We start from the raw sequence: 17,560 nt of genomic DNA, 5'->3' as shown, positions 1-17,560 counted from the left end.
TAGTCTGAGTTTCAGGAAGGCAACCGAGGAGCAGTTAGCCCAGCTCCGGCCTTGAGAGCGACGGGTTGCACACCCAAGTAGTCAGCCCTGCTCTCAGGACCTCCTGTATTTGTCCTTCATGGCTTTTTTCAAATTTCCTTGCGCAATTATTTAATTAAAATGTGTTTATTCTCACGAGTTTAAGGAACGTCCCAAGAGCAGGGGCAGGGTAGGTTTGTTGTTGTTTTTATTTTTTGCGGTACGCGGGCCTCTCACTGCTGTGGCCTCTCCCGTGGCGGAGCACAGGCTCCGGACGCGCAGGCCCAGCGGCCATGGCTCACGGGCCCGGCCACTCTGCGGCATGTGGGATCTTCCCGGACCAGGGCACGAACCCGTGTCCCCTGCATCGGCAGGCGGACTCTCAACCACTGCGCCACCAGGGAAGCCCTAGGGTAGGTTTTATGCCCATCTCTGTCTTCCCAGCTCCCAGCGCAACTCCTGGCACGGTGTTCAGGAAATATTCTCGAATGAGTGAAGGGAAAGAGGTAGAGAGGACAGAAGTGGGGGAGGGAGGGAAGGACGGAAAGACTGGGCGAGGCAGAGGGACAGGAGAAAGAAGGCGGGTGCAGGGGACTCCGCCAGGAGTGGGTGGGGAACAGGCAGGGGGAGCCCGGGGAGGGGAAGCGGGCGGTACTCACAGCTGGTCGAAGGGCTGTCGGTGCCATCCAGTTCCACCCTGGGGAAGCCGTGCCCGGACCGGGCTGTGAGCAGCGCTGACTCGATGGCCCTCTCGTGGGCAGTGAGCACGATGGCGGGGGCCCGGCCCCCGGCCCCTGGGCCCGACAGGGACTTCTGCATGAAGGCCAGCTTGTCCTTGGTCCTCCGTTTCATGTCATCCCATCTGTGCTTAATGTCCTTGACGGAGCGGGGGACCTGGCTGACGGAGGTGATTTTCCGAGCTATGCCTTCCCAAATCTTGTCCCTGTCGGCATGGGACAGCCGCATGGTCTCCCTCCCAAAGAGAACCGCTTCGTGGTGGGTCACCTCCGTGACCAGAATGTCCAGCTCCTCCTTGGAGAACTTGGGCTTCCTCTTACGCTCAGCCAGGGGCACCACGTTCCTTGGGTTGAATATCCCACAAAGCACAATTGGGTAAATGACCGTCAGCGCGGCAGGGCCTCCTCCTTCCTAACTGCCGGCCCCCAGCCGGGGAGCCAGGAGGCGCCTGGGCGCCCGCGCCCGCTCACCACCACCACACCCTCTTCCTAGCGACAGGCCCCTTCCACTGCTCCTTGGAGGGCAGGAGGAGACGCGGCGTACTCGATGGGAGTGCTGGACGGAGCCGGACGCCTTCAGTTTCGGGCCCTGCCTCGCCTCTGACTAGCTGTGAGAGCCATGGCCACTCAGCAGCCTCTCCTGGTCCCACTCACTCCATCCGGAACCCGAGTAACAACTGCACCAACCTAGGGGCTTGTCACTAAGGAGGCAAAAGCACAGCGATGTGAAAGAGCTTTAAAGCCCTGAACGGGAGTAAAGGATCCTTACTGGGGTTAGGGTGAGGCCATCGCCTCTACAAAGCGATCTTTACCTAGGGCCATAGACCCCGGTGGCTCGGAGGAAGACCTTTACACAGTGACACTATTTACAGTGGGCTTCCATGGGGCGTGGCCTCGCTGGTCATGCCCATGATTAGGGCGTGGCCACAGAAAGCCTGTTCTGTCCTGCGGCTCTTCCCCTTCCCAGTCTCCCCAGTCCCCACCTCTGGGTGTGTACAGGCTCCCCTCCCACTGGAGTGCTGGCTGGCAGCAGCTCTTTTGGGGGCGGGCTGCTGTGCTTTTTGGCAGCTCATGGGTAGAATGTGAGGACCCCATGAGCACCCATCGGGAGACAGGTTCCACTTTGATGGAGACCAGGAATGACCTCGGCTTCCATCTGCACAGAGCAGCCAGGGGCCCCGGGCATGGGCACAGCGCAGCCCTGACCCCTCTGGCCTGGCACCTACTCTGGCTCTGCAGCTCCGTATCTCCACAGTGTGGTTCTGTCCACTCTTTAACTCATGCCCAAGGTCCCAAAGATCCATCCAAGAGGAGAACCTAGGATATGGAGGGAGCCTGGTTCACTCCTCTTGCAGGTGCCGAAGCCACAGCAAGACACAAGGGCACAGAGATCCTTCAGCCTTCACCTCCCCCCAAGAATATCACAGCCCAGGAGGCAGGAGAAGGAGTCCGAGACTTTGTCACCTGGCCAAGACAGTGGCAGGGCCCGGGGCTGGGGCCTGGGGCTTGCACTCAGACAGACTTTGGATGAGAGGCTGAGTCTCCTGTGCAAACCCCATTTCCCCCAGTACCACCTCCAAGACCTGCCAGGAAGAGTTCATTCAGGGCTTCCTAATCTCACCATGTGGGATCAGGAAATTCTTTGTTGGTGGGGGAGGGGGGGCATCCTGGACAATGCAGGATCTTCATCAGCATCCTTGGCTTCTGCTCGACAGAAACCAGAAGCATCTACCTGCAGAGGTGTGACAACCAAAAATGTCTCAAGGCGCTGCCAAATGCCTCCCGGGGACAAAAGAGCCTGTCTGTTGGCCACTGATTTCATGAAGGCAGAGCACCCACGCTCATCCCGCGGGTGCCCGTTCTCTTCCTGGCCTACCACTTCGGGTTTGAGGAAGTTAACCAACTCCATTCGATCATCTGCAAGAGCCTACGCCGTGACAGTGCTAGTGAAAGTGTCTGAAAATTAGGAGGCGCTGTACCAGCGGAAGCCATACCTGAAGGGGAAAGGAGGGCTCCCAGGATGAACTGGCTTTCCCCTCACTCCAACTACCACCAGAAGAAGGCCATCTCCCTGGCAACAAACCATACACCCAAACCCAACCTACTCCTTGAATCTCTAATGAGATGAGGGCCCACCATCTGTGACAACCCTGGCGCCACCTTGGATCAGAATGGGTCTTGGAGCAGGAACAGGATAGATCCCAGGCCAGCAAGATAGCAGTGGCGGAACCCACCCCACACAAGGCCCAGGAAGCCATGCTGTGCCTGGTCCCTTGTGTACAAGCAGAAAGAACACCGGCCTAGACGTTCAGAGATGTTCTGCCACTGACTGCATGATCTGTTCTGTTCTGCAAGACCCTGCCCTGCTCTGGGCCTCAGTTCGGCACTGTAGCGCGGAGATCAGAACAGAGCAGTGGTTCTCAACACCAGCGGCGCATCAGAATCACTCCGGAGAGCTTTACAAATTACCAGTGTCCTGGGCTCAGCCCCAGCCTGATTAAGTCAGAATCGCTGGGTGCTAGATGTCCACTCAGTTCGTACAGATGATGAATCCCCTTCTTTGCGGTTACAGTAAAGCCTTGTCCCGGCCAAAGCTTCAGTGCAGAAAGGTCTGACCCAGACTTCACTCAAACACACTATCCTTTGCTTGCATAGAGCCAGACCAGAGCTACAGGCCAGGGGTCTGGGCCATGCAGCCCATCTGACGACCTGCCGGACACCTGGTCCCCACTTCCCACTTCTGAGTCTTTGCTCACAATGTCCTCAAATGAAACCCCAGCCCCTTTGAAGGCCCAGCTCAAAGGCCCTCCCCACCCCTGCTTTCACCTGAGCCCTCCCAGCGCATTGTCCGTGCCTCCATCAAACAGCCTTATTAGAAAAAGCAATTTCCACGGCGGAAGGTGTGAGTCCTGGGAGGGCCAGGGGGGCAGGGCTGGGCCCATCCATCTAGGGCACCCAGTACAGGCTCTGACTCGCCACAGGTGCTCAGGAATGGGTGGTGAGTTGCACGTGCTAAGCTGACCTGCACCCGGCGGTCGGGGAGAAGAAGAGAGCAGAGGGGCCCATCCCCCTTCTTGGAGCCAGTTTCAGGGCATGGCTGACCCGATGCTGTGAAAGGGGGCTGAGGAGTGGGTGCCTGTCCCCACAGCACAAGGCTGGGGCCCGCCTGTCCCTCGGTGCCTCTGCTTCTGCACCTGTTAAATGACGATGAGGACAGTGGCCCCGACAAATAAGAGGGTGAATCCTTAAGCGCCCCGGACAGTGCAAGCTGCAGCCCACACATCAGCGGGCCTCAGGTGGGAGCCCATGTGGGCAGTGGGGCACCGGGGAAGGGGACTGGAGAGCTTACCACGGCCTCCCCACCTCTAACCAATTTCTCCTCATTTGCTTGGCACGTCTCAGGGTTTAAATCCAGCAACCTCCCTCTTAGCGAGGCCCTAACTGCCCTCCCTCCAAGCACAATCTCTCCTCCACCTCCCAGCCCCCAGCCCCCAGCCCCACGGGGCACAGAACTGCACAAACACCGACAGTGGGCCTGATCCACGGCGCGGTTCTGCCCCTGGGTCCAGCCCTCTGAGGCCTCCCTTCCCTCCCAACCCAGCTCCTAACCCCCGTCACAGCTCCTGAATCCCAGAGAGAGGCCACCAAAGAGACGATGAGGCAAGCCCGACCTCCCACACTGCTGGCTGACCCCACCAGGCAGGGCCCCCCAGCACACCACACAGGCCAGCAGCACAGAACCCAAAGGAGTGCCCTCGGTCCCGAGCTCAGCTCGGCCGCCTCTGGGTGACCCTGGACCAGTCCCCTGCTCTCTCTGGCTGGCCGTGAAGGATTCTTCTGGCGCAAACTTCTGTCCCAAGCAATGGACAAAACCAGTCTAGCAATCGAAAACTGAGCTAGAGACTGTGCCCTTTTCTCTGGGGGGCTTTTAAACGATGGCTGGGGGCTGCACTGGGATGATTCCTGCACCCCTCCAGCCGGAGTCTGCCTGTGAGAGGTGTCATAGTCCTGTGGCAGGGACACGTCCCCCCCCCCGCCCCCCCGCCATGGGAATGCTGTCAGGAGCCTGGGGCCTAGGGCCTCTAGAAACACTGACAAGGGTGTCCCAGTAAATGACTGGTCTGGCCACAGGCCTCCTCCAGAGCCCCCTGAGAGAGCCTGTGGGAGCTGGAGGGTTGGTCCCCCAGAGCTAGACACGTCCCTGCAAAGAGCAGTCCCGGGGCCTCAGGGACCTCTACCACTGGAGACCCTAAAAGCCCAACATGCTCCCTTGGCCTCCTTTCCAGAGTTCGGGCAAGGCTCCCGGGAAATCAGCAGACAGCAGGACTCACCTCATCCAGTTGGCTTTAGTCTCATCTGACCCATCAATGGACTTGTAGCGGTTGTTCTTGTCCACAATCTGGAAGACAGAGAGAGAGTCTAGAATGGGCATCCTCGAGGGGGCTCTCGTGTCTCTGGACTCCTCTCCAGACGAGGGCCCAAGGACAGCACACAGAACCTTCCCGTGCTCTCCCACTGCAATGCCCCCACCGCTGCAGGACTGACCCCTGAGCTGCGGCAGGAATCCCATCTCCCACCTCTATCTCGATGGAATACCCAGCAACATGGCCAACGAGTGGCATTCCCAATAGCACCGCGTTGCACCAGCAGCTAAATTCAGTCCTTCCCCTCTCTCTGTGGTTTCTGTGGGAGACAGAGGCTGGCACTGGGTGACTAGGCATATGTGATTTCGGAGGGCTTCTCCTCTCCCCAGCCTCCAAATGTTCAAGAGCCTCAGGGTTTGCGATGGGCCCCTTCATCTTCTATAAAACTGTCTTTATTTCATCATCACTTTCGCATCAGAGTTGAGCTGGATACGGAATTCTAGACGGATGAACTTTATTTTCTTCCAACAAATAAAGACTACCAAAAAGGCTGCCATAGGCGCTTAAGCAACCTACTGTTAGTCTAGTGTTGTTCTTTCATGCATCATCTGTCTGTAGTAAATTTTAAGACTTCCCCTGTATTCTTGATTTTCTGCAGTTTCACTATGTGGTTTTGAAATGGAGATCTACTTTTTAAACTTCTCCTCATTACTGGTCAAGCACGTTACTTGATAAGAACTTATTTCAATTCTGGGAAATTCTGAGCTATTGTGCTTTTGAGTAGGGCTTCTCAGTCGTTTTCTCCAGTCTCTTCCAGCAGAATTTCTATTAAACAGATATGGTAGGAGCCCAATCTATTCTCCATGTCTTACAACTGCTCTTTCATAATTTTCCCTCTTTATCTTTCTGGGTGATGCTCTCAGAAAATTTCTCAGAACTCTCTTCCAATTCACTCATTCTCTCTTTGACTTTGTCTGGTCCAGAGTTTATCTGTCTGCTGAGGTTTTTCCTTTCTTTCTGGCCTTCCTTTTTATTTTATTTTTTCCTTCCATTTTAAATGACTACTTTTAACGCAATGAATATTTTTCATTCCCAGGATTTTCAATTGGTTCTTTTTCATACCCATTTTTTCTTATTCTGCCTCTTTTTTGTTTCATAATGTTGTGTTCCTTCTTCTAACAGCTTTATTGAAGTATAATTAACATATAATATAACATTTGATACATTTTGACAAATGTATATATCACAATCAAGATAACAAACATATCCATCACCCCTAAGAACTTCTTCAGGGCCCCTGTAATCCCTCCCTCCTGCTTCTCTCCACATCTCCCTTTCCCAGTCCACAGGCAAATAGTAAGCTACTTTCTGTCACCATAAATTACTTTGCAGTTTTCAAGACTTTACACAAGTAGAATCAAATGGAAGGCATGTCTACCTTCACTCAGCACAATTATTTTGAGATTTGTTCCTACTGATGTGTGTATCAGAGTTTATTTCTCTGTATTGGTGAGTAGTATTCCACTGTTTGGATGTGCCACTATTTTTTTTTTTTTTTTTAATCTCCTTATTGATGGACATTTGGGTTGTGTCTAGTTTTTGGCCATTACAAATAAAGCTGCTAAGAGACAGCACTAATAAATCTTTGTATAGACACATATGCTTTAATTGCTCTTAGGCAAATAATTAGTAGTAGAATTGCTGGGACACATGGTAAGAATATGTCTAACTTTTAAGAAACTGCTAAACTGTTTTCCAAAGTGGTTGCACCATTTTACATGCCCACCAGCTGTGTGCGGGATTTCCAGTCGACTCACATCCTCACATACTTGGTATGGACAGGCTTTTTCATTTTAGCCATTTTGATGCGTATGAAGCAGTATCTCATTGTGGTTTTAATGTGCATTTCTCCTGAATATCTTTTTGTGCACTCATTTGTCAGCTGCATTGTCTTCTCTGGTGAAGGGTCTATTCAAATCTTTGGCCCATTTTTTAAATAGTGGGGTTTTTTCTTGTTGTTGAGTTTTGGGAGTTTTTAAAAAATATATTTTGGATACAAGTCCTTTATCAGGCATATGTCTTACAAATGTTTTCTCCTAGTCTATGGCTTGTTTATTCACTCTTTTGGTGGTGTCTTTCTAAGAGCAGAGGCTTTAAATTCAAACAAACAAATAAAAACTCACTGTCTTTTTCTTCTTAATGGATGTTATCCTTACTTTATTTCTTTGAAGATCCTAAGGCTGTGAGTGTTAATTATCTATTATCCCTTTCATCCACAGTAACAGAACCCCTGGATTATAACCGAATACCTGGCTACCTGTAATAACAGAATACATTTCTTGGCTTCTCCTCTGGCTAAGTTCTGGCCAATAGAATGTAGGTGGAAGTGTCATGTGTCATCTTCCTGAAAACATCTTTAAAATACAGCTGATAGGGCTTCCCTGGTGGCGCAGTGGTTGAGAGTCTGCCTGCCAATGCAGGGGACACGGGTTCGAGCCCTGGTCTGGGAAGATCCCGCATGCTGTGGAGCGACTAGCCCCGTGAGCCGCAATTACCGAGCCTGCGCGTCTGGAGCCTGTGCTCCGTAACAAGAGAGGCCGCGACAGTGAGAGGCCCGCGCACCGCAATGAGGAGTGGCCCCCACTTGCCGCAACTAGAGCAAGCCCTCGCACAGAAATGAAGAGCCAACACAGCCATAAATAAATAAATAAATAAAAATTTTTTAAAAAGGCAAAATTCCTTAAAAAAAAAAATACAGCTGATATATGCGCTTCTACTATCCTGCTGCCTGGAATGCAGATGTAATGGCCGGAGCTCTAGCTATCAACTTGGACTATGAGGCTATAATCCGAGCATTGAGACAGTGATTAGCTGGATCAAGCTTGATTCCTGAGGACTCAATACAGGCTCAGAAGGTATTCATAGAAGAAAACTTAATTCCTGTTTTGCTCGAGCCACTGTTATTTTGAATCTCAGTGACTCACAGTCAAACCTACTCCTGATTCAGATCTTAGCTATTTTAAATTCATTTTCAGAATATGCTACTATTTTTATTTTAATTAGAGTGAATTCATTTGTCATTGTTTCTGAAGGCTGTCTTTGTAACATTAGTTTTCTTCATTAGTTCTGGAGGTTTGGTCCAGAGGCTCATCTTGAGTAGGAGTTTGTCTGCCTACCTCTTGCTTTTTCTCATTTGAAGCAGTCAACCTGGCTCCCCTCTCCACCTCACCTGGGGCACTTCTATTTCATAGTACCCTACAGGAGCTAAAACTGATTGCACTAGACTAGAGCCCTACGGGCCTTTGTTTTCAGTTCTGTGATCACTTCATGTTTCTCTCCTTCTCTCTCTCTCTCATTTTTTTTTTTCTTTTTCTTCTCTTTTTTTTTTTGGCTGGGCCTCAAACTGTGAACCCTCAGTCCATCTGAATTGTAAGCCCTCGTGCCCCCTCCACACACATCTTCTTTACCTATGCTTTCTCTGGACATTCACATCCATTTCCACACTCTCAATCTGTTCATTACTCACAGATTTTCATCTCAAGCCCCAGGTGTGAATATCTGATTTCCCATGTGACACGCCCCCTTGGATATCTCACTGGCTGCTCACTCACCTCAGGCTCCGCCCCCAAGTCTGTTCCTCTCATTTTCCCCATCACAGTATTTGGAACCACCATCCACTCAGGTTTCAGAAAGTCATCCCGACCAAACCCCAGTGAATCGTAACACTTTAAATGAATGAACTGTACAGTATGTGAATTATATCTCCATAGAGCTGCTAAAAAAAAAAAGGAAAGTCATCCTTCATGCTTCCCTCTTTTTAAAATTTTATTGAAGTATAGTTGATTTACAATGTTGTGTTAGTTTCTGCTGTACAGCAAAGGGATTCAGTTGTACATACATATATTCTTTTTCATATTCTTTTCCATTATGGTTTATCACAGGAGACTGAATATAGTTCCCTGTAATATACAGTAGGACCTTGTTGTTTATCCATCCTATATATAATAGTCTGCATCTGCTAATCCCAAACTCCCAATCCTTCCCTCCCCCACCTCCCCTCCCCCTTGGCAACCACAAGTCTGTTCTCTATAGCTGTGAGTCTGTTTTTGTTTTGTAGGTATGTGCGTTTGTGTCGTTTATTTAGATTCCACATATAAGTGATATCATATGGTATTTGTCTTTCTCTTTCTGACTTACTTTTGCTTAGTATCATAATCTCCATCCATTTTGCTGCAAATAGCATTATTTCATTCTTTTTTATGGCTGAGTAATATTCCATTGTGTACATGTACCACATCTTCTCTCTCCATTCATCCGTCGATGAACATTTAGGTTGCTTCCGTGTCTTGGCTATTGCAAATAGTGCTGCTGTGAACATAGGGGTCATGCCCCCCTCTCTTGACCCCCACATATCTAATCCCTCAGCAAGTCCTCCAAACCAAATTTCAAAACTGCTCCTGTCTCCACTGCTTCCTGCCATCATCAGCTCTCCTCCAGACAACTACAAGAGGTCCCTACTAACCTCCCTGATACCATTTTTAACTCTCCACTGATTCTCCTCAAAGCAGCCAGAGGAATCTATTAATGTAAATTAGATCATGTCACCCACCAGCTCCAGAAGGCATACACTGTACTTAAAATAAAATTCATACTTAGGTTCACTGCCTTGAAGGCTTGTACGACCTGGTCCCTGCCTACCTCCCGACTTCTCTCAGGCCTCTCTCTCCCCCTTCACTTTTCTGCAGCCACAATGCTGTAAGAGTGAGACTTCACGCTGCCTGCCACCTCTTTTCCCCACTCTTAAAAAAAATGATATTCATGAAATATCTCAAGCATTCAGAAATTATAATAAAGAGTAATGTAACTGACCACCTTGTACCCATCAGTGAGAGCCAAAAACAATGACCACCAGCCATTTCTGTCCCGGACCTCTGTCTCCTCTTGCTTCAGGAAAATACATAGATGTTGTTGAAGACCATCTCTGCCTCCAATTCATTCTCTTTCCCACCCTCTCTCCGTCCTGAAGCTGGAAGGGAACCTTCTCAATTTCACTATACAAGGATTTCTTCTAAAAACAACGTACGGAACCATTTTGCATGTTTGTACAGTTTACAGAAATGACACCCAACTGAAGGTATTATCACTTTGGCAACGTCTTCTAAGTTTCGCACGGCTGGTCCCTTCCTATCTTTTGGGTCTCGGCTTCTGTCACTTCCTCAGAAGAAGGTTTTCTTGACCTGAGCCTCAGGTAGGTTCTCCCCTTCCACACCCTGACCTCCACATGCCTCTCTCAGTATTATCTCTATAACACTGTCCTGTTGCTTCCTTTTAGAGACCCAATTGCAGGGTTTGTCTGCTTGCCAATGTGGTAACTGACTGCCTTCTCTTTAGACCGTAAGCTGGTGACGGCCAAGTGCATGGCTATCTGCTCATGACAGTGGCCTGGCCCCGGTTCCTAACACGGGGCACGGCACACGGTAGAATACTGGTTGAATGAATGAAGGATTGGATGAAGAGCCAAAGTGTATACTGTTAATACTTGAGTATAAAGGAAATGAGTGGCGTGCTGGAGCTGGCTCGTACTGGCTAACGAGCGCCGAGTGCGCGATTTTCCAGAATCTCATGAACCAGTTGTGAAACGCAGCCACCGTTAAACATTAAGTTATATAAACTTACAAGTCAATACATTCTATTTTTACAAAGGTAATATATACCCAAAGTTTCCTAATTATTTTACTATATTTTACGATATCAATGTTCTCGAGGGTACTGGCATCTACCGTAACCGCATGGTAGAAATACTATAGAATAACTGTCATGATATACCTCTTCCCAGCTACTCATTTAATGCCTTCATGTTGGCAGCTTGAAACCAGCCATGCTGGGAGCCTTGACATCAAGAAAACTGGCACATGTATCCTGCTGTACAACCGTCAGCAAGCAGCAATATTTGCTAGCACATCACTCCGTACGTTTGTATGTGCATAGACAGCCTGGGAGATGCGTTTCAAACTCTCACCTCTGGTTACCTCTAGAGGGGAGGGCAGAGGGAAGGAGGATGAGGCTTTTGCTCTGTTTGTCTAGCTACAAGACTATACTGTCTCCGTGGCTTAAAACTCTCAGACAAAAAAAGAGAAAACATGCAGCTCAGGCTTCCCCTCCCCTGGCAATCTCCCCAGAAGACACCCCAGTCTACAGGGACCTTCCCCTGGCATCTCAGGGAACCCTGTACTTTATCATGATACTAATCACGCTTCCTTATCATTTTCAGATTGCTCCTTTCTCTCTGCGGGGAAAAGAGAAGCATCTGTAGGTCCCGCAGCCAGTAGCAAGAGCACCTAGTGGGTAGTGAGAGTCACGGAGCCCGAGGAATCGGCTAGAGTCTCAGCGTCGCCACTGACAAGCTGAGTGGTCTTGGGCAAGTGACTTCCCTGGTCAGGCTTCAGTTTCCTCCCCTGTAAAAAGGGGTAAAAACCAACCTTGCAGCACTGCCATAATGACTGATTTGGAGGCACTCCATAAGAGGTCTCTTATTAGCACTGTGATCGTCATGGTGATTATTAAAGGGACCAAATGTTCGTTATGATTAATTCTGGGTGGTAGGGGTCAACAGTAGTTGTAATCAGACTTTTTGCAGCTTCAGCTGGGCCGAGAGGCCTGCGTGGGAGCCGTGAGGGACACAGGAGCTGCCTAAGGTCTCTGTTGCCGGCTTCAGATCCCCCTAAGATCTCCAGGTTTGCTGAGGGATGTTTCTTGGCTTATCGTCCCTGTCAGTCAGGATTTTCTCCAATCGAGCATTCATTCATTCAGCAGACATCACCAAGGGAGCAGCTACAGTGACAGGCTCTGGGGATAAAGTGGTGATCTGGGAAGACAATGTCTTTGCTCTCACAAAACTCACAGTCCAGGGGATGCAGAAGAGAGGCCACTGTGCTGTCGTGTGGTCAGCAGTGTGGTGGGGAATTCTGTGGAACACGGGAGCGCAGAGCTGGAGCCCTGTACCTGGTGGTCAGCGAAGGACTTTCTCAGAGGGTGCAGTCTTGGAGAAGAAGAGGGCGAGGGGGTTCTAGGTGGAGGAAGCAGGGGCGCGCAGGATCACGGAGGGTATTTAGAGCACATCACGTGTTATCATTAGCCCTGCCATCCGAGTAGACAGCGGGCTGTGGGCCTCAAGTCCTGCGACTGAGATGGTCCACGAAGGCCCGGTCGGGGCCATATGCTCGGGACCAAGCCCAAGAACACTGGTTTCCCAGCATCCTCCTTTGCCTCATCCTTCAAGGTCGATTCCTTGGCCCTTCTGAACCCAGCACTTCCTGGACCAGCCCAGACTCTGAACACTGTGATGTGAGAAGGACTTTGATAACCTGGGCCTGACCAGAGAAGGACGACCTGCATGGTAAGAGGGTCCCTTAGACTGGAGAAGAAGAGGCTAGAGAAAGCAGATCCATCATCAAATGTGGGAAGGACCACAGTGTGGGGGAGGGCAGGCAAAACCAGGACCACTTAGAGGACACAGGCCTGAACTCGGCGCAAGGGATATGCATGCAGAACGGTCCTAAGATACATGTTCTAACATGCAGAACCGTCCTGCCATGGAACAAGAAGCCTTGTGAGGTGGTGAGTTTCTTGTTACTGGGAGTATTTAAGCAGTAGCAGGATGACTCATTGTCAGGGAAGCGGAAGAAAGAATTTCCCCACTGAGTGGAAGTCTGTCCTAAATGACGTATAAAATTCTAAGAATTTTATGATGCTATGTGGACAGATCCTCAGAAAATAATATAAAAAAACACAAGGTTTGGCTCCCTGGGTCAAGCATGGGTCAATGTGGACTAGAACACTATTTCTGACCACGGTAATAATTAACAGAGACATCAATAATAAAACATCACCCGCTGCCATCGATGGAGCAAGTTTACTGCGCCAAGGACTCTGATCTCACGAATTCTCACAACTCTGTGAAGGTAGCTACAACTCTTGTCTCCATTTTACAGACTAGGAAACTGAGGTTCAGACCCAGTAGGCAACTTGCCTGAGGCCACAAAGGAAATGTGTGGGGCAGCTAGAGTTTAGCCTCTGCAGGTACAGCCCTTGCTCTTAAGCGCTCTGCAGAGTGATGGATGTCACCCCAGGCTCCCCCGAATGACCTCATCAGAATCAACCAGGATCGTGTCCTGGGGCCCTCTCCGGTGGACTTCCAGCTTTGCTGCTGGTTTGAGCAAATCATTATCTTTCGCATACCGATGCGAAGGTCGGCATTTTAACAGGGAGGAGCCTTCTGCTTTGCGGCAGAACGTCTGCCACAATCGAGGATTCACTGTTGGACTCCTCTAGATGGTGCCATGACCAGGTGCTGGCAAGACTGGATTTTTAAAAACCTGATTTGCCTGCAACTTTCCAGGAACCCAATGAATCCATAAAACGTTCTGATTTTCAGCTCTGCAACTCCTCTTAGAGCAAAGCGGTTACAAAAACGATTTGTGAAGCCACTGACAGTTGACAAAGCTCTTTCACATGTCTCAGATGCTCCTCCCAGAAGCCCAGGAGGCAGGCGGCATCACCTCAGTCCCGGGCCACTTCCCAGGCTGGCTAGCTGAAACGGAGAGAGATAAAGAGGCCGGCCTGAACTTGAACTCTGGCTCCTGCTATGCCCAGAAACACGGAATGAAGAACGCTTAAATTGAAAGGGGGCCTCTGAGATTATTCAGGGTCTGGGTTCCTAACTTGGTGTCTATGGATGGACTTCGGCCAGGAGAATGGGGGGCAGTCCCTTAAAATGTGCATAGCATTTTATGAACATATATGAGTATAACCTCCTAGGTATATGAGTATAACCCCCTAGGTATACGAGTACAACCCCCTAGGTATATGAGTATATGAGTATAACCCCCTAGGCATATGAGTACATGAGTATAACCCCCTAGGTATATGAGTATATGAGTATATAAGTATAACCCCTTAGGTATATGAGTATATGAGCATATGGGTATAACCCCCTAGGTGACTCAAGAAGGCTCAAGAACCATGATCTAACGCAGCCCCACACCTCCCGCACCACCATTTAACCGATGACGGAATTAGTACAATCAGCGCTATGTATCTGCGGGTTCCACACCCGTGGATTCAACCAACCAAGGATCAAAACTATTTTTAAAACTTTTTTCCAGAAGTTCCAAAAAGCAAAATTTAAATTTGCCACACACCAGAAACTATTTACATAGCATTTACAACAATTTACATAGCATTTACATTGTATTAGGTATTATAAGTATTCTAGAGATGATTTAAAATAGGAGGATATGTGTAGGTCGTATGCAAACACTGCACCATTTTATAGAAGGGACTTGAGCACCCATGGATTTGGGTGTCCATGGAGGCCCCTGGAACCAATCCCCGCCGATTCTGAGGGACAACTGTACGTACTTCCTTTCCTTATTCTATTTATCAAATTTCAAAAAGGCCCTGGAGACCTGGTAAATGAGGCATGTTTACATACAATCCCAAATTCCGCATCCAGGTTTTACAACTGTAATTTCACTCATCACCCCCAGCCGGTCCTGAAACCCACGTGAAGCTAACTGGAGATAACACAGCTGCAACGCGCTCATCACCTACTACACACCAGGCACGCGACAAGCATGAATAATAGCAACTCATGGGGTACGTTCCATTAGATTGTGCACCCCCATTTGATGGATAAGAAAACTAGAGCTCAGAGAAAACGGTGACCAGCCCCGAAACACGCTTCTTTCAAGTGGGAGGAACGTGAGTCCAGAGCCCTGTCACCAATGCAGACAGCTCTTCCTTTCCCAAGTCCCTCTGCTCTGTCTGGAAAAGGCACCCACAGGAACGACCACCCTCTACCCTGAACACACTCAGCCTCACTCTCCTTGGTAATAAATCTGGCTGTTGGTGAAACTGATGAAATGAGCCCTTGGACCAGGACTTGAGGAGCGGGGTCAGGAAACTGGCCTGAATCCTGTCTCTTCATTATGCCTGACATGAGGGTCTTGGGGCAAGGGTGGGGGAGATAGCCAGGAGAATGTGCCCATCTGGGAGGCAGCAAAAATGCAAATAAGAATAGGCATGCTGTCGGAGAGAAATTAGCAAGCAACAAACTTTATACATCACGCTACAGACATGCAAGCTCTTCCTGATTAACAAGGCAGAGGGAGGTGGTGACAGGGCGGGTGTGAAACTCACCCCGTGGGGTTATTCAGAACACAACCTGTACACCCATCATGGGCAACTCTCCCTAATAACCAGTGAAATGGACAAGAGACAGAAAAAAGCAGAGAAAAAACCCAAAGGCCCACAAGGAGATATTGCTTCACACCTACTAGGATGGTTAGAATCAAAAAGGCAGGTAACGGGGCTTCCCTGGTGGCGCAGTGGTTGAGAGTCCGCCTGCCGATGCAGGGGACGCGGGTTCGTGCCCTGGTCTGGGAAGAACCCACATGCCGCGGAGCGGCTGGGCCTGTGAGCCATGGCCGCTGAGCCTGCGCGTCCGGAGCCTGTGCTCCGCAACGGGAGAGGCCACAGCAGTGAGAGGCCCGCGTACCGCAAAAAAAGAAAGAAAGAAAAAAAAGGCAGGTAACAGTAAATGTTGGAAATCAGAAAAGAGAAATCAGAGCCCTCATATACTGTTGGTGGGAATGTAAAACGGTCCAGTCACTCCGGAAACAGTCTGGCAGCTCCTCAAACAATAAAACATAGAGTTACCATATGACCCAACAGTTCCATTCTGAAGCACAGACACAAGAGATGGGAAAACATATGTCTACACAGAAACTTGTACACAAGTGTTTACAGCAGCATTATTCATAATAGCCAAAAGGTGGAGACAACCTAACTGTCCACGCAAGAATGCACAGATAAACAAAATGTGGTATATCCACACAGTAGAATATTATTCGGCCATAAAAAGGAATGATACCTGTCACAACGCGGACACACGCCTTGAAAACGTTAAGCCACGTGAAAGAAGCTGGTCACAGAAGACCACATAGTATATGATTGATTTCGTTCACATGAAAAGTCCAGAATAGGGAAATCGATAGAGACAAAGAGTAGAGGAGTGGATGCCTAGGGCTGGAAGGGAAAGAAGGGAAGAGGCGGGTAACAGCTAAAGGATGGAGTTACTTCTTGAGGTGATGAAAATGTACTAAAACCGACTGTGGTGATGCTGCACATGGCTGGGCACATACTAAAGACCATTGAATGACACGCTTTAAATGGGTGAATCGTACGGTACATGACTTCCATCTCAATAAAGCAGTTTAAAACATCTGCCAAATCTTCATCAACAGCAATCAGACAAGGAAAAGGAAACGACCTTATGTCACTGGCTTGAAAAGCCTTCCCCAGAGAAAAGGGTGTGTCGGTGGCAGTGGGAAGACCGACAGATGTCACGTGGGCATCTAGACAGTCACATTCAGGGTTGGAGATTAGGAGCTCAAGCTTTGGTTTGGAGACCTGCTTCCACACTGCATGGCCTCATGTAACCTGGCCCTTTAAGCCCCAGTTTCCCAGTCTGTAAAAGGGGGATGATAATACCTATCCCACAGAACGGTTGTGAGGATACAAGAATTAAGACACACAGATCCTTCAGTGCCCAACGAACAACAGCAATTGTTGCTATTATTATGACGCTTGCCCACCAACCCTAACTAGCATTTGCTGAGGACCCACCGGGGTTTAAGTGGTGCTGAATTTGGCTCTGGGAGTATAAATCAGACAAGACTTCTCCTGGAGGAATTTTCAAACACCAGGAAACCCCCAAACCCCTGTTATTAAAGCCAGAAAGTTCACTAGAGATGAGTGTTTCTCAAAGTCGGGTCTTTGGACATGTTCTCAAGATCCAAAAGTTCTAAGAATGTTTAATTCAATGTTTTCCTTAAAAAAAAAAAAATCAATACATGGGAATCCCCGTGAGATTTCTGCCCCACAAGGGTACTGTGCTTGTGGAAACTCCCTGGTGGTCCAGTGGTTAAAACTCCACGCTTCCACCGCAGGGGGCCTGGGTTAGATCCCTGACCTGGGAACGAAGATCCCGCAAGCCCTATAGCGCAGCCAAAAAAAAAATTTAAAAAGAGTATTGCGCTTGTGACTGAGTCGGCAACCGCGGTAGACTGAATTCTTGGCGCAGCTCTCGCCCCTCCCTATCACCCTGGCCGTGTGACTCGGCACTAGACTCTGTCTTACAGGTGGCCCATACTTCTTCACTCCTTGACCTTGGGTTCAGCCACGTGACTTATTTGGCCAATGGGGTGTTAACACGCATGATGCAGACACGGGCTTGAAACGCGCTTGTGAGGGTGCGCTTGCCTCCGGGATGAGAAGAGCTTCCCCAGGGAGCCTCCGCCTCTTCAGTCTGGGCCCAGAACAGACACACTTGGAGCGGACTTGGCCCCCGGTGAGCAGCCAAGCCCAACTAAACCAGCC

At 49.5% G+C, this 17,560-nt stretch overlaps 1 protein-coding gene across 2 annotated transcripts in view; it reads right to left on the bottom strand.

The window, feature by feature from the left end:
• PRDM11 (PR/SET domain 11) overlaps positions 1–17,560 on the bottom strand; it is a 48,932-nt gene that overhangs the window by 18,746 nt on the left and 12,626 nt on the right. Inside the window, exons 4-5 of one of the 2 annotated variants that reach the window (XM_065882783.1) lie at positions 5,087–5,154; positions 678–1,099 (exon numbers count right to left, since the gene is read on the bottom strand). In XM_065882783.1, coding sequence (XP_065738855.1) covers positions 678–1,099; positions 5,087–5,154 — 490 coding nt within the window. The remainder of the gene's footprint in view (positions 1–677; positions 1,100–5,086; positions 5,155–17,560) is intronic. The other variant, XM_065882782.1, reaches the window with a different exon arrangement.

This window comes from Phocoena phocoena, chromosome 8, assembly GCF_963924675.1.
Source record: "Phocoena phocoena chromosome 8, mPhoPho1.1, whole genome shotgun sequence".
Taxonomy (NCBI): domain Eukaryota; kingdom Metazoa; phylum Chordata; class Mammalia; order Artiodactyla; family Phocoenidae; genus Phocoena; species Phocoena phocoena.
This window is presented reverse-complemented; position numbering and strand designations above follow the sequence as displayed.